This window comes from Nyctereutes procyonoides, unplaced genomic scaffold (genome assembly GCF_905146905.1).
Source record: "Nyctereutes procyonoides isolate TBG_1078 unplaced genomic scaffold, NYPRO_anot_genome, whole genome shotgun sequence".
Taxonomy (NCBI): domain Eukaryota; kingdom Metazoa; phylum Chordata; class Mammalia; order Carnivora; family Canidae; genus Nyctereutes; species Nyctereutes procyonoides.
The window spans coordinates 30680159-30707450 of record NW_026575159.1 but is presented as its reverse complement, the minus strand read 5'-3'; the positions used below and the strand labels follow the sequence as shown (position 1 = coordinate 30707450).

At 45.2% G+C, this 27292-nt stretch overlaps 1 protein-coding gene across 6 annotated transcripts in view; it reads left to right on the top strand.

Annotated features, from left to right (window-relative positions):
* PTK2 (protein tyrosine kinase 2) overlaps positions 1 to 27292 on the top strand; it is a 271928-nt gene that overhangs the window by 132588 nt on the left and 112048 nt on the right. For all 6 annotated transcript variants that reach the window (XM_055314396.1, XM_055314395.1, XM_055314394.1 and 3 more), the window contains 3 exons: positions 14259 to 14313; positions 25215 to 25355; positions 25887 to 25964. In XM_055314396.1, coding sequence (XP_055170371.1) covers positions 14259 to 14313; positions 25215 to 25355; positions 25887 to 25964 — 274 coding nt within the window. The remainder of the gene's footprint in view (positions 1 to 14258; positions 14314 to 25214; positions 25356 to 25886; positions 25965 to 27292) is intronic.

Here is a 27292-nt window from a genome sequence, read left to right as displayed (position 1 = left end):
TTTGTTGACAGATGTCTTAATAATGGTTGATAATGTCTACGGCACGTCATCACAGACTTCTGTCTCTGTAGATTTAATCACATTGGGGTGAAGTTTTGCTTCTAGTTTGCATTGAATTCAGAATTGCTGGTTCAGTTATTATATAATCTCTATGCATTGTTGAAGGGTTTTTCACAGGTGGCGATATGTGAATTACTTGTTGCTCAGGTTATCAGGATATTTAGAATAACTGAAAAATTTTCAGATAATTCAGGAATACAATTTTCAGGAATCAAATTTTCAGGAATTAATTTGTGTATTAGATTGTCGTATTAGGTTGTATTAAATGCATCTAAGCCATGCTGGAGCTTATGTCTGGGTAGGCTAGAAGTTCTGTTCTTCATCTTTTTGATAATGAATGCAGCAAAAGAGAGTTGATATTTAAATATCAGCAAAGGTCCATTTTAATTTCATTAAAAATAGTATCACATCTGGCCAACATTTATTTTTTCTGGCTGTATTATTACTGAAATCCTTCTGGTATTTGGGAGATGTAAGATAAGTTGGTAAAATAAAGTAAGAGGTTATCCATTACTACCCTGCTGTGATAACAACTTTAACTGGCTTCAGATTTTGCTTGAACTTTCTTAGAGCCCAGCTATAGCCATAGTATGAAAGTGTAGTGCCCCACCCGTTGGGAGGCAAGATTTACAGGGGAGGTGTAGTCATTTAAACATAAAAGTAGAAATAACCAGTTTGCAAATTGGTTACGGTGCTGCAGGTACAACCATTTGGAATAATAATTGGTCGTAAGAGATGCAAGTTATTTTTCATAACTGACATGAGCCTCCTTTGTGCCAGGTCGTGAGGGATGAGAGTGGCATCTGGGGAGAGGCCCTGAGAGCCAGCTCCACGCCTGACTTCTGGATGTGACATGTTAGCATAGCCTAGTGTCTGGGGCCGCATGCAGCAGAGGACACTCGCCAGAGGCTGTGCCTGTGTTAATCTGAGTGTACCTATACATAGGCCCTTAGCAGATCGGCCAGGGCAAAAACAAGTTGGTTGGAGATGAATGAGATTAGCTAAGACATGTTAGCAGGTGGAATTATCTTGAGTAGAGTGTTTCCTGACCTTCAGTGGATGGTATAGAAGTAGTGAGACCCTTAATAACCTAAACAAGAAAATGGCTAGTGTTCACTGTGCCATAGATTTCTGTTTACAACTGTCACAGTCTTCAGACTCCGGGACTCTTAATGCTTAAAATACAGATCAGAATTGAGGGGCTCACTGAAGATCTCATCTGAGATGATGTTGAGCTTGTCCTGAATTCCAGTGGAGGTCTTAGGGAATAACAGGAATAGTTTTAACTATTTGGTTATTTGGTCGATTATCTATTTCTTGTGCTTTGATTTCTTTACTCGCTAGTTCACTTAACAGACATTACTGAGCATGTGCTGAGCCACTGGCAGCCTAGTGCTGCACTCTCAGAAATTAATAATACAAAACATTCTCCCTCCAGAAGCTTATAGCTAGCAGGGAGACTCAGATGAGAGAGCAGACCTGTAGAATAAGGTCCTAGGAGCTGAAGTGGGGGTGCCTGGAGCGTGTGTGTGTGGGAAGTGTGGTACTTGACGTCTGAGGTGGTTTCATTGGGAGATGCAACATGCCACATACTGTCTTGCCACATGCTGTCTTTGAGTCCCAAAGACAGCATGTGGGCAGGTGGGGATAGCTGGCCGGGAGGAGGGAAGAGACTTCTTGAAGGCACAAAAACACAGGAGGCCAGGTAACAGCTAGGAAACCACCTGTTGGTTGTGAGGGCCAGGTCACCAACACAGTGAGCTCTGCAAAGGGCTGAGGTCCTTGACGCCATGGACTCCTGAGCCATGCAAACGAGGACCATGGTCTGGTTTAGAGCTCCATGTTACTAAGGAAGGTTAGAAAAGGGAAGTGAGGAAGCAGGGCACCACTGTGTCTTTCCTGCCCACTCGAGAAGGAGTGAGGCTGTGTCGCAGGCACCGTAGCACTGGCAGCGGGGTGGAGGTGGCTGGAGCCGAGGTCTGTCGTGGGCTGCTAGGGGTGCTGCTCATAGGAAGGGTTTCTGTTTGAGGAGGAATCATATGAACTATTACAGCATATTGATTTTCAGTTCTGAAGGAATATGCTTGTTTTTGAAATGAAAGGAAGGAAAAATGTGGGTTTATTTCATATGTTAAAAGATCACTCATATCAATAGCATTAAAATCTCCAGTGGTACCCAGGGCCTGGTTTCTAATGTCATTTGTCAGTAAAAGGAACCAGGGCTCCTTTGAGAAGTGCCTGATGCCAGAGAGAGGCGGGGAGGGGAAATAAATGCAGGCGGGGCCTGGGCATCTGGAGGTGCCAGGAGGGAGGAAGTGCTCTGCCCACGTGTCGCAAGAGCCAGCTGAGGTGCCTGAAGCTGAGTAGTCTGAGCTACAAAATGAGTGACAGTTTTAGATCATAACCCAGAGCATAAAGTAGACATCCGTGAGTCCATACTAATATAAACAATTGAATAAATAAATGAGAAGTGATAGGTCTCCCATACAGAAGAATTACAAGTAATTAATGTAGATATGACAACAAAGGGGGCAGAACACAAAATCCCACCTCAAAGAGTGGCCTGTACTTAGTGACTTGTACAGTGCAGTGCAGAAAGGGGTGTGGGGAGAAAGTCGGCTGGCAGTGAGGAAACCTGCAGGCCCCACCTGAGCTGGATGCTCAAGGTCAGCATGAGCAGTGATGAGCCGTGTTGATGGCACGTGCCCCTGGTAGGATCTGTTGAGAAGGGCACTTCACCTCTCTTGGCTTCCTCCCCTAAACCTATAACCCCAGTCTCATCATGTGAAACAGATAATTCCCAGTTGAGAGGCATTATACAAAACAACAAACCAGTACACCTTCAAACTGTCAAGGTTGTCAAAAACAAGGAAAATCTGAGAAGCTGACACAGCCAAGAAGAGCCTTTAGAGTCATGATGATTAAGTTGGATTCTGAAACAAAAAAAATGATACAGAAAATAATGAAATCTGAATGAAGTATAGACTTTGTTAACAATAATAAATCGATGTTGATTAGGAGTTGTGGCTGGTGTGCCATTGGCAATGTGAGCTAGAAGCAGTAGGAACAGCTGGGCATGGGGTATCCGTGGGACTCTGTACTGTCTTTGCAACCTCTGTAAATCGGAGACTATTCTGCAGGAGTCTGTCTCCATGTAAAGGGAAATGATGAGGGAGTGGAGCTGAAAAGCCAGCAAGTAGATAAAGATGACGATCTTAAGAGGTCCAGTCTGAGGTGGACGGTTTGTGAAGTCCAAGGAGGACCAGGATTATTAATCACCTGGCAGTTAGTGGCAGGGTGCAGGAGCACCTGTTTGTGTCCTTCGGGTCACTGTGGAAGCCCGTCCTGTTGTAGGGACTGGGGAAGGATGGTGTGAACTGTATCCTGCCCTGTCTCTGCGAGGCCACAGTAGGAACTGTGGTGTCACAGGATGAAGTGAGCCAGGTGTACTGGAAATACTGTAAAAGGGCCAAAGTCACAGGACACCAGGGGCCCAAAAAATCTCCATGGATCATGCATTGACATGTTCGTAGCAGCAAGAACAGGCAGTTAAAAGAAGAAAAGGAAGAAGCAGGTATCCATCAAGGTGGGTTGGAGAGAGGAGTTTTCAGTTTAAGATCAGTTTGCAATGAGGGGCACCTGTCTGGCTGATGGTAGAGCTTGCAGCTCTTGATCTCAGGGCCTGTTTGAAATGACAATTGAAGATTACAGTGGAATCAGTGTAAACTGGGCTCCTTTCTAGAGATTACAGAAATTGAGACAACAGGACAGGAGGCAGGGGGCAGAGGACAGTCTGGGGCTCTGATGAGTGGGGGGTCAGTGAAGTGGAGAATGTGGGGATCACAGTCCACAAGGGAGGGCCTGTGCTCGTATTGTGGGAGAAATGGGTGCAGCATGGTGTGGTCATCACGGGCCTTCTCAGAGGGTGAGGGTGAAAAGCTAAATTCTCTGTAATCTTGAGGCAGCTGTTGTGAATCCTTTTAGAGATATGCTTTGTGAATTAAGCAGAGATGCTAGAGAAGGAAAAGGGGTGGATTTAAGCGGCTTGTGTTCCAGGGTATGACCAGGCGGAGTTTCCCCTGCCCACCCTCTGCCTCCTGCTAGGTTCTGTGTAGCTGTAGAAGTCGTGTGACTCTGCCCTCTGGCAGCAGGGTATCTGGGTGTGGGTCCTGGTTGCACCATGGCCTGCCCTTGGGGTGTGCTTCTAGGGGTGTAAAGTGCGGGCGGGGCTGCTGCCTGCCTTGGTGTGCAGTTAGGGAGGTGGTCCGCCCAGAGAGCTGAACGTAGCACCGGGCCCTGAGTGAATGTCTGCCCATGATCTTTGCTGTGATCCGGATCCAGGGGACAGCTTGTCACTCTTGATGAAACCAAACTGTGTAGCGTTACTTCGCAGTGTTACTTGAAAAAAGCACATAAAACAATGTCAGAGTTTATCTGTTAACTTAATGTTGAGCCCTTTAAAATAGTTTTCATTTGTTTACAGAGGTCGTAATACAGTCTAGCTGGAGAAGATTGAAACGGAGTTGTCCAATAAGATAAAAGTCTTCAAATCCCAACAGTTAGTGTTAACCACCTTCCCAGTCTTACCGTTTCCTAGGCCCCCTTTTTCCATGTTTTCGTACAACACAGTACAGAGCTTAACGTGAGAGTGGTGGCGCTGTACATGCATCCTGCTTTTTTCCGGCAGCCTTATTCTGGAAAGAGGTTTCCACTCACTGGATGCACATCAGCACAGTAGTCCCTCACATCCGTGTGTGATGCCACATTTAACCAGTCAGGACAATGACAGTACGAGGCAATGTCACCATGTTTTCTTGTTTGTTTTTGCCTGTTGACCTGCAGATAATAGCTTGTTTTATTTGCTTTAGCTTGATTACTGTTGGTATTGAACACTTTCCCATATGTGGACCGTTTTATATTCCTTTTTAAAAATTAGCTATATTTTTTTTATCAATTTTTACATATATTTGTGTTTTTTCTTGTTAATATTAAGAGGTTTTTGTCATATTAACTGTGTTTGTAGTATTTGTTCTGCACGTTCTTCCCAACTTGTCTTTGTTTGTCAACTGTGCTTATATGGCTTTTCATCATACAGGACATGTTCTTTTTCTTGTTTTTTCTTTAATGTAGTAAAATCTGCCAGTTATTTTCATTTTGGTTTTGAGTTTCAAGACCTGATGTTTGTTCTGAAACTTTTGTTCTAAAAGTCTTGTGTATTTATTTCTATTTTTACATTTCCAAGTGTGCAGATATTTTTTAAAAGGTTTTTTTGGTAATGGTCCGTGTGATAACAGCTTCTTTAGCTTTCATGGAGACTGTCATTGCAGGCTTGTGTAAGATCAGTTCCCTGCAGTAAGTAATTTATTATGAAAAAATTCAGACATACAGAAAGTTGAAAGAACCATGCAGGAAGCACACATGTATCTGCCACCTAGATTCTGCAGTTAATATTCTTCTGTGTTTCCTTTATGTGGACAGTTTTTATAAGTGGTTCAGTGTGATTTTAAAAATGTATTTTATGCTCAAGCTGGTTAATGTCTGTCTTTCCTGGTATTTTGTCTCTTGACAACTCAGTAACTGAGAAGGCATGTCTCCCACTGTGAGAGCAGCTGTGTCCGTATCCTCCTGTGGGTCAGTTCATGTTTGCTTTGTATTTGAAGCTTTTTCATATAAACACAAACAGAATGTTTTTATCTTCTTGGTTAATTGAATCTCATGTCATTATTCAGTTACTCTCAGGGTGCCTAATCATACATACTTTCTAGTTTTGGGGGGGCTTCTCGTCCTGAAGTCTGCTTTGCCTTCTTTAGGTTAGCATTGGCCTAGCTTTCATTTCCTTTCTTTGTATCACTTCTTCTGTTCCTTTATTACTTTTCTTCTATTACTTCCCACCTCATTACATCTTTACACTTTTATAGTGTTTCTTGTAAGCATCATAGAGTCAGATTTCTTAAATCCAGAATGTCTTTCCTTTAACTGATGGCTTTAATATGTTCGTATTTATTAGAATAAATGATCTATTTGGACTGGCTTGTGTTGTCTTTATTTCTACTGTGTGTGTGTGTGTGTGTGTGTGTGTATGTGTATTCATTCCTTTTTTTAAATGTTTATTTCTTTTTTTTTTTTAATTTTTATTTATTTATGATAGTCACAGAGAGAAAGAAAGAGGCAGAGACACAGGCAGAGGGAGAAGCAAGCTCCATGCACCGGGAGCCCGATGTGGGATTCGATCCCGGGTCTCCAGGATCGCGCCCTGGGCCAAAGGCAGGCGCCAAACCGCTGCGCCACCCAGGGATCCCTAAATGTTTATTTCTTAATGGGTTTTCTTATTCCAAATTTTCTTCCCTAATGATTTGGATATGTATAAACTACTTCTGTTCTTTTTTTAGTTACCCTTACATTTTAACCTTCTATATTAACCAAATCTAGATCTTAAAGTTACCTTCACCCTTCTAGTAGTGCAAAGACCTTGGGACATCCTCACTCTCTGCATCTCCTTCCAACTTCTATGCCATTTCACTCATTATGTTAGTTCTGTCTTTGCTTAAACCACACGTTAGACGTTATATGATCTCATGCAGACATTGCTGATTTGGCAGCATGTGTACCATTTTATCTCTTAAATGCTCTTGTGTCACCTAAGCGCACCCTTCCAGCATCCTTTTCCTTTCAGACATTGTATTTTCCCCACACTCAAAAGATAATGTTCAGTACAGCTGTTGACAGGTGTGCTGCCATTTCTCTGATTGCTCTTCCCTTTAAGATCTTAGCGTTGCTCTTCCAGCCTCACTTGTGTCTCAGGCTTGCGTTTCTTTGGTGACCCAGCTTGGAACAAGATGTGCTGCTTGGTTCTGTGGATTTGTGTTTTCATCTGGAAAGTATATGCCATCAGCTTTGGAATTGTCAACTAGATACATTTGGACTTTTGTAGCTCCTCATGTGGTTCATATTTTCCATCTCCATTTCTCCCCGTGATGGTGTGTGTGTGTCTTCTAAGCATCATTGGCTCATGTTTCATTTCACCATTGATACTTTTCAGTTCTGCAAGTTCATGTCTTGGGATATGATCTGCTCTTAGTTCCTAGTAACCTTTTGTTGCGTGCTTGTGCCCGGAGTGTGTTAGTCTGCTGTTCCTCTGACTCACTCAGGCCTCCACGTGGCTTGAATCAGAGACTGTTGGCCTGAAGTTGGGCATGTGGGGCTCCAGAGGGGCTTCTTGGAGATCCGAAGGGTGGATGGCACAACTGCAGCCTCCCTTGGGTCCGGACCCAGCACCAGAACACTTGGTCCTTCAGACAGCATCCTGTCCAGAACCCCAGAGCAGGTGCCCGAGGCCAGCTGGCCCAGCACTCCTCAACCACAGTGCTCCTCCCCAGCACTCCTCAACCCCAGCACTTAGGGCATGTTGGGCCAGGACTGCAGGCCTGCCTGTTTGTTACCAGGCTGCTCAAACTGACCATGCTGGAGCCCAGGCTGGACCCAGCCTGTCTTTGGATGTCAATTTCCCTTCATTTTTAGGATATAGTATTTAATTCTTTTGTATGCATCTTTTCATGGTAAAGTTCTGTTCCTGACATCTTGAAAGGTGGCTTTACTCCATGAACAATTCTTGACTCATCGTGGTATTTTCTCAGTACTTTAAAAATCTGTGAAGCTGCTCTTCCCATTCCATCTTCCCACACAGCTGTCAAGAAGGCTTTACACGTGATGCCTACTGAGAGGATCATCTAGCTTGGAGCAGACTCTGGCCATCCTGCCCCAGAGACCCAGCAGTCCAGATCCTACAGGGGCCTCGGCATTTCTCTCGGCATTTCTCTTTCCTTCTGAGGATTGCTGGTGACTTGAGTCCACTTGGAAGGATGTAGATTTTCTAGTACAGAAAAGAATTCAGCATGAATGCAGAATATCACTCGTTTCCTCTGACTTTATTGTATGGTTCTTTTTCCCTTGGGGCGGCCTTGGTGGCCTGCCAGTAAGGAGATAAATTGTGAAATAATCCATAGGGTTGCTTAGTTTCTGTCCGAAAATTTAGACAATCTTGATTGTTTACAGCCTGATAAAGAATACCCCTTCCACTTTACCACGTTTCTAAATAACTATTTTAAAATCATGCTGGGGATCCCTGGGTGGCGCAGTGGTTTAGCGCCTGCCTTTGGCCCGGGGCGCGATCCTGGAGACCCGGGATCGAATCCCACATCGGGCTCCCGGTGCATGGAGCCTGCTTCTCCCTCTGCCTGTGTCTCTGCCTCTCCCTCTCTCTCTGTGACTATCATAAATAAATAAAAATTAAAAAAAAAATAAAATCATGCTGAAGATAACTGGGCCAGCTTCTACGAGTGGGGAAAGTAGTACACAGGAAGTTCTGTAGCTCGTTAAACTAACCAGACCTAGTCTTTCCCTGTCTTTCCCACTGTGGTAGAACCGGTGTGCCTTCTTTGTAGCCTAAGGGAAGATGCATGGCGGTGACACCCCCCCACAGCCCCACCACAGCCCCAGAACCTGTCCTCCCAAGGACATGCTTCCAGGGAGTGGCATGCAGCTAGAGACCTGCACACATTGATGAGCAGAGCCGGGGGAGGGGGGGCGGGGAGGCAGCCTCTACAGGAGGGCAGATCAGAGCTTTAAGAGAATTGTCTTGTCCTCAAGCATTGTGACAATGACAGATTTACCAGAATCAGCTAATAAAACTGTGTTTCAATTATGGTTCCCACTCTGATCTTGTTGAAGGAAGGATTTCACATACCAGTGATTCTTCTTTGAACTACACAATTGTGTCATGAAATTATTTTATGTGAACTACTTTGCTTTTCAGTTCTGCTCATTTCCTTATTAAAGTGGTTTGCTTTTTAAAGAAATTTGTTTTTAATCATCTTTGCATGTCATGTATTTTCTGTAGTTGTTTGTGTACTTGTATCTGTTCTCTGCTAGAATGTCAGCTTCCCTGAGGGAGGACCTCCCTCCCCCGACCCACCGCTATTCCCAGCACCTAACAGTGTTGGACATTCATTTGGTATTCATCCATTGGGATTTCTTGAATGAAAAAAAATTCATGAGTTAAAGTTAACAGAAGTTAATTATGATTTTGCATTGTTTTCATTTTTTCATTGTCTTCTGAATAGTAATCTCATGGTTTTTTTAGTTGCCTATGTTAAAGAAGATGCTGGTGGGTTTGGCATGAATTGATAGTGGCTTAACTAAGACGAGGTCATTCTTCTTTCATACGAAGCAAGTCTTAGATGGACACTGCTCCTCATTAGCAGAGTGCCGGGCTTCTTTAATCTGGCCATTCCATCATCTATAGCATGCCACTTCATGACCTAGGATGACTAGTGGACTTTACCATCACATTTGTATTCCAGCCTCACAGAGGAGGAAGTGGACATCCTCTTTCTTTCTCCTCCTTGCAAGGACACAGGTGCTTTCCCTTAGAGGGACATGGACTGAGTCATAGTCCTGTGGCCACCCCTGGCTACAAGAGAGCTTTTCCTGGCCAAAAGACAGCTTCTTATTACCAGTGAATTGCTATTCACTTATTCAGAAGTGAAAATCTGTCCTGCATTTAGAGAATTTTCATATTTATCAGTTTTTAAGAGGTATTATAGAGGTTAAATATCTGTCGTATTTTTACACTAAAGATACTTGCGTCTGAGAGTTTTGGAGCAAGGATAAGATAAGGGTGCTATATGAAAAATGCACATTTTTCTTGTATTTTAACATAGTTTTGGTTGCTTTTTTTGCCTGGATTTTAAATCTTTAGGGAATTATGTCCACAGAGTATAAGTACCCCAAGCTAACAGACAAAGTCAAGGTCTTCTTAGAAGTAGTGCCAAAGGGGAAATAAATTTATCTTTGACATAAGAATTTACTTATAATGAAGCTTATTTCATACCCAGGTCTCCCAAAGCCTGCTGTGTTAGGGATCTGTAGACTTGGATGCACCTGTTCAGGACAAGGCCACACGCTGGGCTACCTAGGCAGGAGCTGGTGCATTCTGGGGCATTCATCCTGGTGTGCAGGAGACCCTGGGTGTCAAGGAGATGCAGCAGGTGCTGAGGACAGCTGGTGAGGACAGGTGGCGAGGATTGCCACCTGCCAGGGGGAGGGAGTGTGTCTTAGCGCCTGGACTGCTCTGGGTAGGGAGCTGGGTGTGGCGGGTGTGGCAGATGGGCAGTCAGCCCTGACACCTGGAGACACAGAGCAAGAGAACAAAGTCCTCGTTGGTCAGCAGTGGTTTCAGTATTTCCTGTGAAAGACAAGAAGTAAATTAAACATTAATTAAAAGGATTCTGGCTTAAAATTGATCACAACTATAAATTTAAACTCCAGAAACTCTGAATGTCAACAAACAGTCATATTGGTGTTGGAGCCTGGTGGTCTGACTGCACCTCTGCCAGTGGGTTGTTGAGCCTGTGTCTCCCCCGAGGAAAGGGGATTGTTCCACCCCAGTATCCAACATGGTGCTGGTGTGAGCAAGCAGATGAGGGCAGCCTTGCTTTCTTTGAGGCTTCACATCAAAATAATTTGAATTTTAGAAACTAAATGATAGACACCCTTTTCTGCTAATCCTTAGAGAATAAGTAGGAAGAGTAGCAGTTGGAAGCTCCCTGCTGCACATGGATGGGCAGTGCCAGCTGAGGGCTTCTGTATGACCCCAGCCCTGTCCTGTAAGATTGGCTGCATGGGATGCTCTCCTTCTGGCTCCAGGGCTTCGTTCCAGAGGTTCCAGTGCTGCGTGGTATCCCATGGTCACTGTCCTAGCTCTGTGTAGCTCTACCCAGCATCCATCTATTCCACTCACCCCTTCCCTTACCGAGGAGCCTTTGATCCAAGCCCCAAGCCCTGGAGAGTCAGGGTCCCTGATGTCCTGGATTCACTGCTGCAGCCCAGTGCAACGTCTTATAATGATGGAGATGCCCTCTCTGCCCTGGCCAGCATGGCAACCACACTCACTATGTGAGGTCACTAAGCACCTGAAATGTAGCTGCCATGACAGGGAACTAGATTTTTAGATGAATTTTAACTAATTTAAGTCTATATTGCTTCACATGGCTCTGCAATGGACAGTATAGTTCTTACCTAATATTAATATCTTGTCAGCTGTGTATGGGTTTGGAGGTTTCCTTTGGACTTATGTGGAAATCCAGCAACCTAATGCTTGAGTTTGGGAATTGCAGTTTGGCAGTATTCTAAAAGTTTCATATAGCTAGATTTTTGTCCAATGAGTTTGCATGAATTTAGGATCTACCCCTTGACAATTATTTGTAAAGAATTGCCTTATAATAAAAGCCAGTAGTTGTATTTTGTTGAAATGTATAAGTAGTATTTATTGTTTGATTCACATAATTTCACACTTGTGTAGAGTTTGGGCTCAGATGAATTTTAGGGCACAAGAAACTAAAAGCTCAACTGCTATGCAGCTTGTAGAGGCAGCCTCACATTGAAAGTGGGACAGGCTGCCTGTCCCCACTGGGTGTCCTAGGAGAGGGTTTAAATTTGAATGATTGTAATAGGCCCTCCCTAAACCTGTGAACGTAGTGCCTGAGCTGCTCCTCCGGGTTTCTTGGTGCCCTGCCAGGTGTCACATTTAAAAGAATTGTAACATACGGACAAATGTTACAAATCCATTGCTCAAAAGTGTTGGAAAAACTAAACTGTATTACTTGCCAGCATTAGTTGGCCTTACGGTTTTTTGTTTTGTTTTCTCTCAGATGAAATTGTCTTCATCTTGGAAGTAAAAGTAACACCTAGAAACGGGCTTTATTTTCACCAGGAAGTATGCCCTCTCATTTTTCATGAAAAATGAACCCTTTGGGTCCATCTGTAATTTCCCCATTTGTTACAGAATGAGTGTGATAAATTCTTTGCTTTCCAATTGACTCTAAAAGTAGATGCATTACCTGGTTGGCTAGGGGTGATACTGGTTTCACGGTCAGGAAGAGGACGTCCCCTGCCCTGGTCTTCCCCCTCAGCCAGAGACATTGGTGGCCAGCTGCCTCCTTGAAATCCCCACTAGGAGGCCACATACACTTTGCTTGCACCCACACATCTAAAACAGAACCCACCCCGGCTTCCCCCTCTCAATGCATGGAGTCCTTTCACATATGTCCAGTCATTGGGCACTCTTGACCTTGTGTCCACAGGTCTGAATCTCTTCCCTTCTCACTTCCTCTGCTGCCTACCCTTCCACCACCTCTTCCCTGAGCATCTGCCAGCCTTCCTCCTACCTGCTCTTTTATCCTCCCCCACCCCCACCGTGTGTTCTGCTTGTGGCGGAAAAGGGTCATACCTCCCTGTGCTCAAACAGCAGGCAGTCAGGCGTGTGGACCAAATGCTCACCAGACAGGAGGGGCATCTACTGTATTTCTTTTTTTTTTTAATTTTTATTTATTTATGATAGTCACAGAGAGAGAGAGAGGCAGAGACACAGGCAGAGGGAGAAGCAGGCTCCATGCACTGGGAGCCCGATGTGGGATTCGATCCCGGGTCTCCAGGATCGCGCCCTGGGCCAAAGGCAGGCGCCAAACCGCTGCGCCACCCAGGGATCCCGCATCTACTGTATTTCTGAAGAAAAGAGTTGTAGGAACTTAACACACTCTTTTTTTCATCTTCAGCACCACTGTTGGAGTAGGAATTAGCATTCCCAGCTTACAAACAGCCTCAAGTTTATAGGTGTTTGGTTATAGCCAAATCCATCCTGTGGCCATGTGAAGATTCCAGCCCAGAGCTCTCTGTGTGAAAAGTGCCCGGAAAGGAACATAGGGGAGAAAATACTCAGAAACAGTGCCTAAAGATTCTAGACTTTTTCTCTTCACCTGTTTATTGTGCTACTTTCCATAGTGGTTAACACCCAAACCCCTAAATACAAAGACCTTGTCTGTTTAGGAGGCAGCAAGAAAGGGAAGACCCTGGGGGGGGGGGGGGACACTTCTCCTCCTTTGACACCCTGTAATCACAGTAGATGATGCAGATCTGAAAAGATATGGAAGGGAAGTCACAAAGTGAAGTAGTTAGAAAAATAAATGAAAAGCTAGGGTTATATGAACTAATTGGTAGATAGAACCAGGAAACAGAACATCATGGAAGTTGAGAAAGAATTTAGAAACATGTTGTGGACATGATAACAACGAAAAGGAAATGAGAACTGAGACCAGTTTTGGATTTAGCAAGTTTATTGGCTTAGGTGCTAACTAGTAGATTAAAGAATAGGGGATTGGAGTGTTTGGATATTGGATCAACCATATAAACTCTGTGATTTCTATAGTTTTATTTATAATGCCAGCTAACTTACTACAATCATAGATAAAGAAGTCATCCCTTTTGTATTTTAAAATATTTCTTATTTAGCTTATACTTAAGGTAATTCTGAAAGGATACCATTGTCTAGTTTTCTCCTTCTGGATCCTTTGATGTCCTCTGTTCCTTAATGTCTGCAGAGGCTGTTTCATTTTACTAGCACACGAGGGCCATCTAGTGGCCCAAACTCCTGGTGCACTCGGTACCAAGGAAAGAGAACCAGCTGGTCTTTTTGGTCTGTGCTCTTGGCCAGAATGTTTTGACGCTCGTGATAGTAATGATCAATTCTGTAGCCTGATCTAAAGAAAATCACTGGGACTTATGACCTTTTCACACTTTTAGCTTTCTGACTTTAGGCAAGTCACCTAATTTCTTGCTTTTTGTTTGCTATGTGAAGCTAAGATGATACACTTGGGTTAGGTGAATGAATCCCTTAGTCAAAAAAAGTTTACTTAAAAAAATAGTCTACACTTAGGATTAATTCAAGTAATTTTAATGGTATATCCCACACGTTTTCCTACTCTGGCCAGTCTACTTTCTCTACAAATACAATGTCACCCAGTTGGAACTGGTATTTATAAGGCTAACTTTCAAACAGTGTTTACTCATACATTGCCCTCTTGCCAAGAGGCACACTTTAGAAGGGTTTTTAACAGTGAAGGTTAAAACAGGAAAAAGATGTTCTTCTGAAAGCAACTCATATTGATATTTTCTACTCATATCTAGAAAATGACTTGTCCCACCCCTTCCCTGACTGCTGGTAAATTGGAGCTTTATTATACTTCCTTCTTTCCTGAATAATAAGTGGAAGGATAAATAAATTGCATTTATGTTCTTGCAACAATGTCATTATATTAATTGATTTGGTGGTGTTATTTGTTAATACGCTTCTTTTTATGTTTCAGAAAAGATGTTGGTTTGAAGCGATTTTTTCCTAGGAGTTTACTGGATTCTGTCAAGGTAATTAGAATCTGCTTTATTGTAATCAGATGACCACATTATGTAAATACCTCCCTATGGTATATGGTTTTCTCTCTTACATGTAAAAGTTACAATGTAAAAAAGCTGATAGTTATTTTGCTCCCGTTAATGGCAAGTAGATTTTTGCAGGCACAGCTTTCTCCCACAAAGCTATGGTTTCACTTGTTTATTACATGTGACACTCAGCTAAGTACAACATTAAGAAACTTGAATGTACCCGAGGCTTTGTCACCTAGGTCTTTATGGTCTCAGGTATTTTGATACATGTAAGTGAAGAAGCAGTATGTAAACAGATCATAGTGGTAGCTGAATGTGTGTCTGTGCACACCTGTGCACATATAAGTTGCATTGTAAAGATCTCTCTTCTCTTATTCCAACCATGTGGACACTCCTCCTCATTAGTAACTTTTGCAGAGCATCATCTTCTCTCCCTCCCTGCAGAGGAAACTGCAGGGGAGGAACACCCAGGGGCTCTGAGGTGTCCTTTCCAGCCAATCTAGAGCACATGCCAAGACGTTCAAGTGAGGGAGGGCTTTGGTCAGAATAGAGTCCGGCTGATACGAGCTTTCCCATTTATGAGCCCCATAGTCTTGGACTGTTTGTTATTTCCACAATGAAGAAAATAGCATTTTGTAGGGTTGATGTGAATATTTACAGATTGTTATATACATTACTTACCATGAGATCTGTAACAATGCAGTTTATATATAATGGTGGCTGTTACTGCTCTTTTTATCACCAAAGTGCTGTTCTGTACCAGAATAGTCACATGGAAGACCATCCAAGCAGGCTAAAATGTATGTTATGAGAGAATGTAACATTGGTCCAGAAAACTGGCTCTGAAGCCACACTGCCTTGGTGCAAATTTGACTTCATCACCATGAATTGCATGGAACTTTAGCCAAGTTACTTAATTTTACTGTATTTTAGTTTCCACATATGTAAAGTGGGGATGAAACCACTTTCTAACACTTGGGCTTCATACAAGGATTACAGATTCATAAAGCCTAGAACAGTGAACACAGAACTCAGTATGTAGGGGCCCTGAATGGCTCAGTCAGTTAAACATCTGTCTTAGGCTCAGGTCATGATTTCTGGGTCCTGGCATCAAGCCCTACATGGCACTCCCTGCTCAGGCGGGGAGCCTGCTTCTCCCTCTGCCTCTGCCCCTCCTCATGCCCCACCCCCACGTGCATGCTCTCTCTCTCACAAATAAATAAAATCTTAAAAAAAAAAACCCTCACTAGGTGTTATCTAACATTAAGAAAAGGAACACTGAGCTCATAATGATAAAATGCCAAGTCCATCAGTTTTTATTGCATTAAACTTTCTTTTCCTTTTTAAAGATTTTACTTATTTATTTGAGAGAGAGACAGAGAGCACAAGCAGTAGGGAGGGTCAGAGGGAGAGGGACAAGCCACTCACCTCTAAGCAGGAAGCCTGATGTAGGGCTTGATCCTAGGACCTTGGGATCATGACCTGAGCTGAAGGCAGATGCTTCACCAACTGAGCCACCCAGGCACCCCTGCATTACTTCCTTCTACACAAAAGTTTCTTGGCCATTGTGCTATTACTGTTTGCCGACTATGTCCCATTGCCTGTTATTGGGTCATAGTCTGGGTATACTTTACCAAATGCAATCTGTGACAAAGGCCCTGAGTCCAGGCATCTGGGTCTTGCTTGCTTGAACCTCACAAAGGAGGTAGTAGTGGTCCTCCTTTTCTCACACAGCTTCTCAATAATCTAATGGGAAATGGATACAGAAGTGTTTGTTATAAAGTACTCTACAAATATAATGAGCACAGTTAAGAAGGGAGAAGTATACTCTTCTGTAATGTTTCAGGCTCTTTTTCTAGTGTGGCTATCCTGCTGTTTTATTTTCATTCAAGTTACCTGATCTACTCACAAAAGGCTGGAGTGAATTGGTAGGGAGCTAGCTCTTGCAGCGCACTCCAAGCAGGTGATAAAGGCCAGGCACAGCAATGGATGGGACAGGTAGTTCACAGACCAGCTTTTTTTTTTATTATTATTATTATTATTTTTTATTTATGATAGTCACACAGAGAGAGAGAGAGAGAGAGAGGCAGAGACATAGGCAGAGGCAGAAGCAGGCTCCATGCACCGGGAGCCTGACGTGGGATTCGATCCCGTGTCTCCAGGATCACGCCCTGGGCCAAAGGCAGGCGCCAAACCGCTGCGCCACCCAGGGATCCCTACAGACCAGCTTTAAGTGAAGTTTGGAATGGTGGGAGGGTGGTGTAGCAGGAGAAATCCAGCGTGTTTAGAGTATGTGAGAATGATGGAGTTGTGTCCTTCTGGAGGGTTATTAGGTGTGGGCTGGTGGTATTTCTGGGTTTGGGAGGATGGGAGACTCAGTTTGACCTGGAGAGCCGTGCTGTGGTGCCAAGAAGGCCTAGGAGAATAGAGCCTCCAGTGAAGAGATGTCTTTGTGCATGAGTCTGCAATTTGCCGGTGGGTGGGGTGGGGAGGGAGGCGTTCACACAAGTAGAAGACACAGTTCTTTAGCAAATTTACATTGTCACTGAACATAAAAGTGCACTAGCCAATGTGGAATTAAAAAGCAGGGAGGTATGTGGAAATGACTGTGTCATATCAGTAGTGTCTTAAGTGGCTCTCTGATGTGAGCCCCAAGGCCACTGCAGAGTTTCTGCAATCTCCTCAAAGCTGTATGCAGATAAGCAGTTGTCACAAGAGGTATGACTGCTGTCACTTGGGAACCCCAACAGATAACATTTAAAAAGGATGCTCAGACTCAAAACTGAGGGGGGGGGGCGCTGGGTACAGGTCACAAGTACCCTGGCTGCAGGTATCCAGGTGACCCGCAGCATCTGAGGAGGTCTACAGGGGGACTGGTCTGAGCCTCCTGGTCCTCATTGCGAGCTCTCCCAGACCTGGACTTGCTCACCCTCGCATGGTCTCCTCGGCATGCCAGGTACAGACAGAAGGCAGAGGACTGCGCTCCTCTCTCAGGACTCTGCTCAGGGTCTTTACTTTATTTACTTTCTCAAATTCTGATTCACAGTTATTTCCATCTGCATTTTGTCTGTCCGCCTCCACTGTATTTTAAGATCTACGAGAGCACTGATAATGCCTGTTGCATTCTCCACCATGAGTGCTGTGTTTGGCCTGGTGCCTGGTAACTTGGTGACGTTAGGCAAACCTAACTCAGATGACAGAGTGGACAGCTTGAAGAGCAACTGGGAAGATGAGTCAATGTAGCAGGCAGCTGTGTAGGGAGGTGAGCTGTGGAAGGAAGGCCCCCTTTAGGAGAGCAGCACCGAGAGCCTGGTGTGCTTGCTGCTCCACGTCTGCCTCACTGAGCACAAGCCCCCTTCCCTGACTGCACTCGTCCCTCCAGGCCTCTTGCAGGCTGTCCCTCGGATCTGCCCCGATGATTGCCTTCCTGTCCTCACTGCTGCTGCCTCCAGTGTTGGGGCAGCACCTGGAAGGTATGAGGCCCCCACGGCCTTGTGTGTGGAGATTGGGAGTGGTGTGGGCTGGGACCTGCAGCAGCTCTCCCTGTGAGCTGCGGGTGTGATCATCGTGCGGATTTCGGAGTGTGAGCCCAGCAGCAGCCCAGAGGACAGGGTGGAAACAGGCAGAGCTGGGGCGGGGAAGGGCGGGATGTGCAGTGATCCGGCCTGGGCACCGTGGCTTCCTCGGGAGCAAAAAGGAAGGCGCCGACTGTAGGGAACTTGAGAAAACTTCCTGAACCATAAAGAGCAGTTGTGTTTTGAGAAGTTCAGTCGCTGCTATTTTGTGACAAGCAGGGGAAAATAGAATTTTTAGCTGCTGCTTGGTGTAGGTATAGATTCATCTAGTGGTTCTCACGCAAGTTCAGCAGAACTCACTTCCCACCTGCTCTCTAATGTGATTTTATAAACCAAGTAAAGTCTGTTTGGCTTCTTACATAGTTTAATCAGTAGTTCATTTCCATAGGCCAGCATTGTTTACCTTCTGCATAAAAATCCTCAGTGTTGCACTGATGGCCACCCAGATCCATGGCACCGTCCTCAGCAAGTGCCCGTGTGGCGTGGAACAGCTGCCGTACAACGTGCATTGTGTTTGCACAGTCCCTTCTTCAGAAGTATTGCTAACGAAGCTTCAGCTAACACGAAATTTATCTCAGCTTCCTGTTTCATCCAGAACAGTCCTCTGGTGGCCAGATCCACGCATACTTGCTTTCCCACACATAGGCTGTGTGGGTACATTTGTGTTTCCTCAGGCTGTTCCAGAGGCTCACACTGAAGGTTTGGGAGAGTACCTTGTTGTATTGGGTGGGACTTAAGTGAGCTCTGATGGATGACAGAACAGAGGAGGGGACATATGTACCTCAGTGACGAAGAATAATTACAAGATATTTTAAGTTTCTGTGTCTTTGATCTTAGTAGCAGCAGAGACACATCTATAACAACATTGTACCAGTAAAGTCAACAAATCTAAGCCAACCTGAGGAATGCTTTTCAGTGGTGACAAGAAGCTGTCCCAGCTGAGGACACTGAGGAGGACACTGAGGACACATGAGGAAATGCAGAGTGAGGCCCAGCAACAATGTAAGAGGGGCTTAGTGGACAGGGAGAGTAGATAGACAGATGGACAGGTAATGAAGATGTGGTGTGTTACTCAGCCAGAAAAAGGAAGGAAGAAATCTTCCGTTTGTGGCAACATGGATGGACTTCAGGGCATTATGCTACATGAAATAAGTCAGAAAATAACAAATACTCTATGATCTCACTTATAGAATATAAAAACAAACAAAAAACCTGAGCTCATAGGTACAGAGAAGATAATGATGGCGGGTGGTAGGTTAGTGAAATGGGTGAAGGTGGTCAAAGATACAGACTCCCAGTTATAAGTCACGGGGATGTCACATACACGTAAATGTAGAGAGTAATACTGTAGTGCATACTTGAAAGTTGCCAAGAGAGTAACTCTTTAAAGTTCTCATCACCAGAAACTTGGTAACGATGTGAGGTGATGGATGGTCACTAGGGTTACCGGGGTGATCATTTCACAATGTGTACAAATACCGAGTCACTGTGTTCTACACCTGAAACTAGCACAGTGTTATATGTCTGATGTGTCTCAGTTAAAAACACAGTCTGCATGCACTGGTAATACATCTATGTTTAGCATTTGGTGGGTGGGTGGATGAAAGTATTCAATTAATGTATTCTCTACCTATTCTTTTATTGCAGATTTTCTTGTGCATTATATTATATAACCTTTTCATCTGGGAAGCCCTGCAAGTTCATTGCTGCTAGCAGCATTTGATAAATATTAGGGTGACTAATGTAGAATTAACTTTTGTTATTCACAGTGGCTTAATAGAAGCGATTTCTGATGATCCAACCTAATAACACTGCTTCATTCTGAAGAAGTATCACATGCTGAGTAGTTTTCTCTGTAGAGGGATTGGTTTCAAATTGAACAGCATTCATAGATAGACGCCTTGTTTCCTAAATCCAGGCAAACACAAAGCGGGAGTTGAAACTATAAATAGGGACAGAATGCGAATGCACAGCAGTCTTGCCTGCTCCGACAGTTCTGGAAGTGTATTGACTAACATTCAGAGAGTCCAGGAGGTTAGATCTTGGGGGATTGTTTCCTCACTGACGCAGTAGGAAAGAACTGGTGCTGGCTCCAAGATCCTTCACATTAAAATGAATCCAGGGCTCCTATCAGACAGCAGGGTTTTCTAGCTTTTGTCTGGCACTGGACACCGTAGCTTTGGAGCAACGTGGAAGTCCAGACCGTGGGAAAGTGGCGGCACTCCCCCCTGGCCAGGTGCCCTGGGAGTCGCCGGGAGCCAGAGGCTAGTCCTGAGTGGAGACTGGGGCCTGCTGGGGCCGCTTGAGCCCACGGACAGGCTGCCACTGTCATCCTGAGACTTCTGCCCAGACGAGCATGAGAGCAGTATGCAGGCCAGCACATTCCCGCAGGTTTGGCTGCAGGAGGGAGACGCAGGAACCTGTGCCTCAGACTGTTGGTCAGTCAATACCGCACAGTAGGTGCCACTTTCAGACATTTCCCAGCTACTCGGAAATTCCCAGCAGGTGAATGCTGAGGTAGGGGGTCCATGGCCAAGTGTTGGGCATGGGGTTGAGGGCGGGGCAGGAGCACGGGGCTGATGGCTCCCATCCTGTCATAGAAGTGCCCGCACTCTTTTGTGTTCCTTGGTCCTCAGGACACACTGTTGTGAGCGTGAGTAGCAGGGTGAGCGGAGCGCTGAGGGTGTGAAGCCTGATGTGGGAGGAGGGAGGGGGAGCAGGGCCTGGCCTGCATTTCTGCCTCGCATACTCAAGCGGGCCTGCTGCTGGTGGTCGAGGCGCAGAATAGGGAAGGGGAAGCAGGATGGGGAGCTGTCGTGGCTTGGGATCAGTGAGACGGGATCCACGGGGACTGTGAGGTGGTCTTAGGTTTTATTTTTTACACACATGCATGTATTTATCTGTTACATGCAAATTATTTTTTTAGAACCAGCTTTGTAATGTTAGGAAAAAGACTGGAAAACAGGAGAGCTATGCACTAACATCACTGAAGTTGCTTTAATAAAGAGCCAACGCCAGTGAGGCTCCTGAGCACACTTGTGGCCCTCCCTCATAATTTCAGGTCTCTCTTCTGCTGCAGCTCCAGGCTGCCATTGTCAGTGCTGCCCCGAGGGTGAAGGATAATGGCAGGGACAGTGTCCTTTCTTTTTTCTTGAAGCTGCTCATCTCTTTAAAATGTTTGTTGAGTGCCCAGTGTGTGCTGCGTGCCCGGTGCTGGCCAGGCTCCTGCCCTAACCAGGAGTGGTTTAAATGCCAGGGTGGCACTTAAAAGGCCGACGGCCTCCAGGAGGCTGATGGCCTCCAGGAGGGGAAGCGATGCTCTCATCAAGAGCACAGACGCTGGTGCCAGGCTGCTTGGCCTTCAGTCCTGGCTCTGCCATGCAGCTCGGAGATTTGGAGTCTTTGTTGTCTTTGTGCCTCCCATTTCCTCGTTTGTAAGATGCAGGTAATAGAAGAACCTCTCTCTGAGGGCGCTGCGAGGTAGAGGGAGCTGGAGACGAGAGAGCAGCTGTGCCCTCCCTGAGCCTCCCTACACGGCCATGATGATGTGGCCCTGACTTGGCTGCCGAACCTGCTCGTCCACCCTGCTCTTCCTCCTGACCCCTGGGGCCTTGAGCCCTCTCATGCTCCACACTTGCAGTTAGATGAGTCCGTTTCCTAAGTACCCAAGGGTTGAGGCTGCAGAGTGAAGTGATCCAATTCATGTTTTAAAAAGTGCCTGGCGACTGTGTAAGGTACGTAGATGGTAGCCCAGGCGACTGTCGCAGGGGTTCAGGCAAGAGTGGGGCTGGTGTGGTGGAAAGCATTAGGGAACACGGTATGCTTTTTGGAAAAGTACTTGCAGGGCTTCGTTGGGGGTGTAGTAGGTTTGAGGGGTTAGGGAAAAGAGCGGTCGGGGCTGCCACCTGGGTCTCTACCTTTAAGTGGCTGGGAGATTGGCCGAGCTGGGGGTGCCGAGCCTGGAGAGCAATCATGAGTCCTCTTAGGGAACTGTCAGCTTTCAGATGTGTGAGACGTCCCATGGAAATCTCAGGCGGGCGGGCAGATGCATGTGAGTCTGATGCTCAAGCCAGGACTTGAGCTGCTTGACTTAAAAGAGAGACTGTACCACTTCAGAGAGGAAGCTCATTTGGGTGACTCGTTTTTGAAAGCATTGCACAAATGAGCAGGTTCAAGTGGAGGATTGTCCAAGCAGCCGGTTGGGGATTGGATACAAGGCAGAGAATTGGCTTCTTTTCTGGACCTCTTTGACATGGTTTTCATCGTTGCGTGCCATTACTCATCTGTCCTGAGTTAAAGTGTTCCTCCTGGAGGCACGAATAACTATATCGACTGTTTATTAATGTTAATGAAAGTGATTTGTCACAGTGCTCTGGTTCCCATGCTCCATGGACACCATCCTTTGCAGCTGTTACCGTAATCTAGTTTGCGGTGTCCTGCACTTGTAGGAAGAGTTGGAAGGCATTCTAGGGCGTTCTGTGCACTGGTTTCCTCCTTGGATGGGCTCGTGAGCGCCCGGCAGCAGTATGCCCTGTCTCAGGCTGTTGAAATCAAAGAAGTCAGAGCTGCTCTGCTTACATGCTAGGGAGTGAAGTGTCATTGGTTACAGGACAGACGGGATTTTATTTTCATTTTGTCTATTTAAGCACTGTTAGGCTAGAGTTGTGCTCTTCCTCGGTCTCCATGGCCAGTCCACATGCTCCTGGTGGACAGCCAGACCCAATAGGCCACAGGAATGTTTGCAAAGCCTGAAGTCAGAACAACTATTACGTTCCATCTCAGCCCATGATAGGAGTGGCCTTTGCAGTCCCTTGGCCTATGGCTGGTGCTTAGATGGGCATTCTCCAAAATATGTTTCCCAGATTTTTCTTTACTGAGCATGCAAGGCTGACCATTGATATGTGAACGTCTGATAGAGAAGCCTTGCTAACCTCAAGCCTGTTTTACTCCTCTTCAGTTTAGATTATGTGATCTATGTCTGCAATTAATCCTCTTCAGAATACTTGCAGTTCCACACTGTCCTCCTCACCCGTCAGAGCCCCAGCTCTTGACCTGCTGACCTGGCTGTGGCCCTCTCTCCTTTCTCGCCTCCGTGTGATTGGTGGGAGCCATCTGTGAAGCTGTCAGCCACTGCACTCTGACAGTGCCGTCCCCAGCCCTGCCCTCTCCTAAGCTCCACATCTCTATGCAGCTGTCTGCTTGATGGTTCAGGTCCAAAGACGTAAGGGTCTCCCATGTCCAGAATTCGTGTGACTTTATTCTCACCAAGCCTGCCCCTTCTGTTTGCCGCTCTGTCCCATCCAGAAACCTCGTCCTGCTTGTTTTCCTACCGTCCCATATAGTCATCCGAGTGTCCCAAAGTTGCCTGGCTGCCTGGCTCTCTCCTTCGCCACCACCTCAGGGCCTGTGCCACTGGTATTTCTCGGGTGGCCTATTCCAGGAACCTGGCTGCTCTCTCTGCTTCTCACACTCTCCCCGACACCCTCTGTTCCAAGAGCAGCACGAGCCTTTAAAATGAAGGTCACATGCCATTGGTCATATTCCAACACCTGCTCCCTCGGGTCTTTGAACCCTATCCTCTGCCTCTCACACTGTTTTCTTCGTTCCCAGTAACCATAGGCGACTGTGACTATGCCCCACTCTTTGACCATAGCTCCCAGCTGTCAGCTCACTCTGCAGTGTCCCAGATCCAGGAATCCCTTGACCACAGGGGGACTTGCAAGCCACTGCAGGTGGGTGGTCCCTTCCATGTGCCACTCCCCAATGGGTCATTTCTTAGCTGCCTGAGCAGCCACAGCTCCCTGACCTGCAAAGATGAGCGTACTCTGTAGGATGAGGCCCTTTACCGCTTCTCTGTCCCCCCACCCCCAGCCTTCTCCAGTTTGCTGGGTCTGAGTCCTGTCTGAGTATGCCTCACACTGAGCTTCCAGTTGGGCCTCTGGTCTCCTCCAAGACCTCCACCTGCCACCCTGCTGCTCCCACAGGACTACCATTTCAGTTCATGTTAACACCGGCCTCTCAGTACATCTTGGTTCTGTTTTTCAGAATAAATCTATTTCTTACACCTTTCTGCTTCTATACTTGTGTAGGCTCTGCTCAGCTCTTGCCTAGATTACTTGGGCAGCCTCCTACTTGGTCTTTCCTGCTTCCTTCATGCTGTTCACAGCACAGCTGTGCCACTGTTCCTGTTGGTGCCTGCGTCAAATCACATCACTCTACGCAAGGTACCCAAGGACTTTCTCTCTCCGCACAGTGAAAGCTGACTGGCTGGCTGGCTTCCCCAGCCCTCTTGCTCAGACCTTGTCATGCAGCCTTTGCCCACTGGCCTCCCCGGGCCTCCCCCTACACACTGTAGACTATGGGCTTGCTGCCTATGGGGCCCTTCCCTCCACCATCCAGATGCTCATGGTACATAAATAGAACACTCAGTTGTACAAAAAAGGCCTAAAGACCACCTGTGATCCCAGTACACGGAAAAAGGGGCATAGTTGTTCCGTCTCCTCTGTGTGTTGATGCGTGTGTGCGTCCCATCTCTGGTGCTCCCCTTTTGCTCCCCTTTTAAAGGCAGCCGTACTGTATATACAGATTGCTTCACCATATTTTTCCACATAACACCATGATAATGGATTTTAACGTCAGTATGTTAGTTCCAAACCATAGTCTTTAGGGCCGCGTACAACGTAGGCAGACACAGTATGATGCATGTAACCCAACTGCTACTATATAGAGTTCTGCACTCAACCTCCTTGTTGCTGAGTCCTTGTGGAGTTCTTTCATCATTTCTAAAGAATAATGCCTTGGAATTTAATTTCTGGATCCAGAGTTGTAGTTTTTTTAGAAGGTATTTTTATTTGTGCTGCCAAATTGCTCTTCAGAAAGATGGTGAACTTACCCTCCTAACAGTGGGATATGTGAGGGCCTTCATATCTAAGCCTTAGGCAGCTCCCTGTTGTTTGCATAGCTAGTATGTGTTTTTTATTTAATTTTTAATTTTTTTTGGATAGTATGTGTTATTTTAATTCCTAACTTTTTACTATATATTCTAGTAAACAAACTATTGTCTTATACACTTATATCTAAGAAATGAGTCTTCGAACCACTGAACTGTGTATTTAAAAAGGGTCAGGATGCTGTATATTATACCATGTGCATTATGTTATGGCTACTTAAGAAAGGAAATAAGGCTTTGACGAATAATGGCATTTCATAGTAATGTGAACATAGATGGGAGGTAAAGATACCTTCTTTGATGTTATTGTTGCTGTGTGGTGTCAACTCTGAAATGATTTTTGTGATTTTATCATGCAGGCCAAAACACTAAGAAAGCTGATCCAACAGACATTTAGACAGTTTGCCAACCTTAACAGAGAAGAAAGTATTCTGAAGTTCTTTGAGATCCTCTCCCCAGTATACAGATTTGATAAAGAATGTTTCAAGTGTGCTCTGGGGGTAAGTATGGGGACACAGGAGATGGTGGATCGGGGTTGATTTCTTTTGCTTTTTCTTAACCATGTATGTCTAAATTTCTGATTGAAATCTGATGTGTCACATTTTGAACAACATGAGAATGTTTGTCACTTTACAGTGGGGAAAAAATGCAAAAAGAAAATGTATCAATGTGAGGATGAAATCTTTTTTAAAAGAATGCCTTTAATAAAAAAAAAAAGAATGCCTTTGTTGATAATTAGTTTTTTGTTTTTTTTTTTTAACTCTAGCCCAATGATTTGTTAATTATTTGTTGTCTCTGGGCTAGTTTACCTATTCAAATCATCTTTCCAAGGAAATTGTTAGCTTTAGACCTACCAATTACTGGGTCGGTGAAGTTACAGGTATTTTGTAGTACTTGGTTGGGTAGATGAATCACAAGCTAAGCCAGACCCCACCCCCCTGCCTTGGTCTTTTCATATGTCCATGTTTTCATCTAAAATATTTTCTTTTTTCTTCTGGGACCTTTGTCATTACCTGTTTCACCTTCAAAAGTCAAGCTGGATTATTTCAGTGGAACTGGCAATCGGCCCAGAAGAAGGAATCAGTTACCTCACAGACAAAGGCTGCAACGTAAGTCTGCTTTGGCAATACCCCTCATGCAGGACCTGAGTGTAGACAAAGTGAATCATGCCCCTTCCCAGACTCTAGCCCCAACCTGAGAGAGGCCTCTGTCCTGAGTTCTGCGACATTGATTAACTCTTTAGTTAGTGCTGCAGAGTCAGCTGGATATTTGCAGAGAAAAAGCAGGGAATTTTGACCCTGTCACACACTATGACAAAACCCATTCCAGATAGAGTATTGATCTACACGTGGAAGATAAATGACAAGAATCGTAGAGGAAAACATAGGAGGATATCTTCATAAATTTGGGGTAGGCAGAGATTCCTTAACAAGACTTTAAAAGTGCTGACTCTACAAGACAATTCTGATAGAGTACATCGAAATCAAAAACTTCTTTTCTTCAAAGATAGTAGAAAGACAAGCCAGGGACGCCTGGGTGGCTCAGGGGTTGAGTGTCTGCCTTTGGCTCAGGGCGTGATCCCGGGGTCCTGGGATCGAGCCCTGCATTGGGCTCCCTGCAGGGAGCCTGCTTCTCCCACTGCCTGTGTCTCTGCCTCTCTCTCTGTGTTTCTCATGAATAAATAAATAAATAATCTTTAAAAAAAAAAAGAGAGAGAGAGAAGCCAGATGTTTGCATTAATATATTTGACAGTAGGTTCCTAAGCCAGGATATAGATTGGCAATAAATCAGTAAGTAAAGGGCAGATGACCCAAAAGGATATCCAAATAGTCTATAGGTAAATGAGGAGGTGTTGAGCCTCGGAGTCATCAGATACATGCTATTATGTATCTACTGCGATGGCTAAAATGAAAAGGAGCTGTAATACCAAGCGTTGGCAGGAATGCCCTGTTGGAGCTTTCCTCCACTGATGGCAAGAGCAGCCATGGTGTGACCTCTTCAGCACAGTCTGTGGCATTATCTGTTTTCACGCCTTCGGATTTTTGTAGTCATAGCTTTTAGGCTTGATTTGTGGTCTCCTGTATTTTCTTACAACATTTTCTTTGTCCTTTTTACATGTAAGTCTTTAGCCCATCTGGAATCTACCTAGATTCCTCAGGTGAGGTCACAGGTAGGGCCCCCAGAATGTGGTCAAGAGGGGCAGGCTCTGGAGGACATGGCCGCAGTTTCCATCTTGACTCACTTTCCTGTTAGCCTCATAACTTTGAGTCCATCCCTCCACAGTTGGCTTGTATTTCCTCATTGGTAAAATGGCCATAATAATTTCAGTTGGAACCTAACAGGGTTGGTAAGAGAATTAAATACTTTGACGAATTAGATCATGGCCTTGCACAAAGGAATTACGTAGAAGTTTGGGTGTCATCACTGTCATGTCATC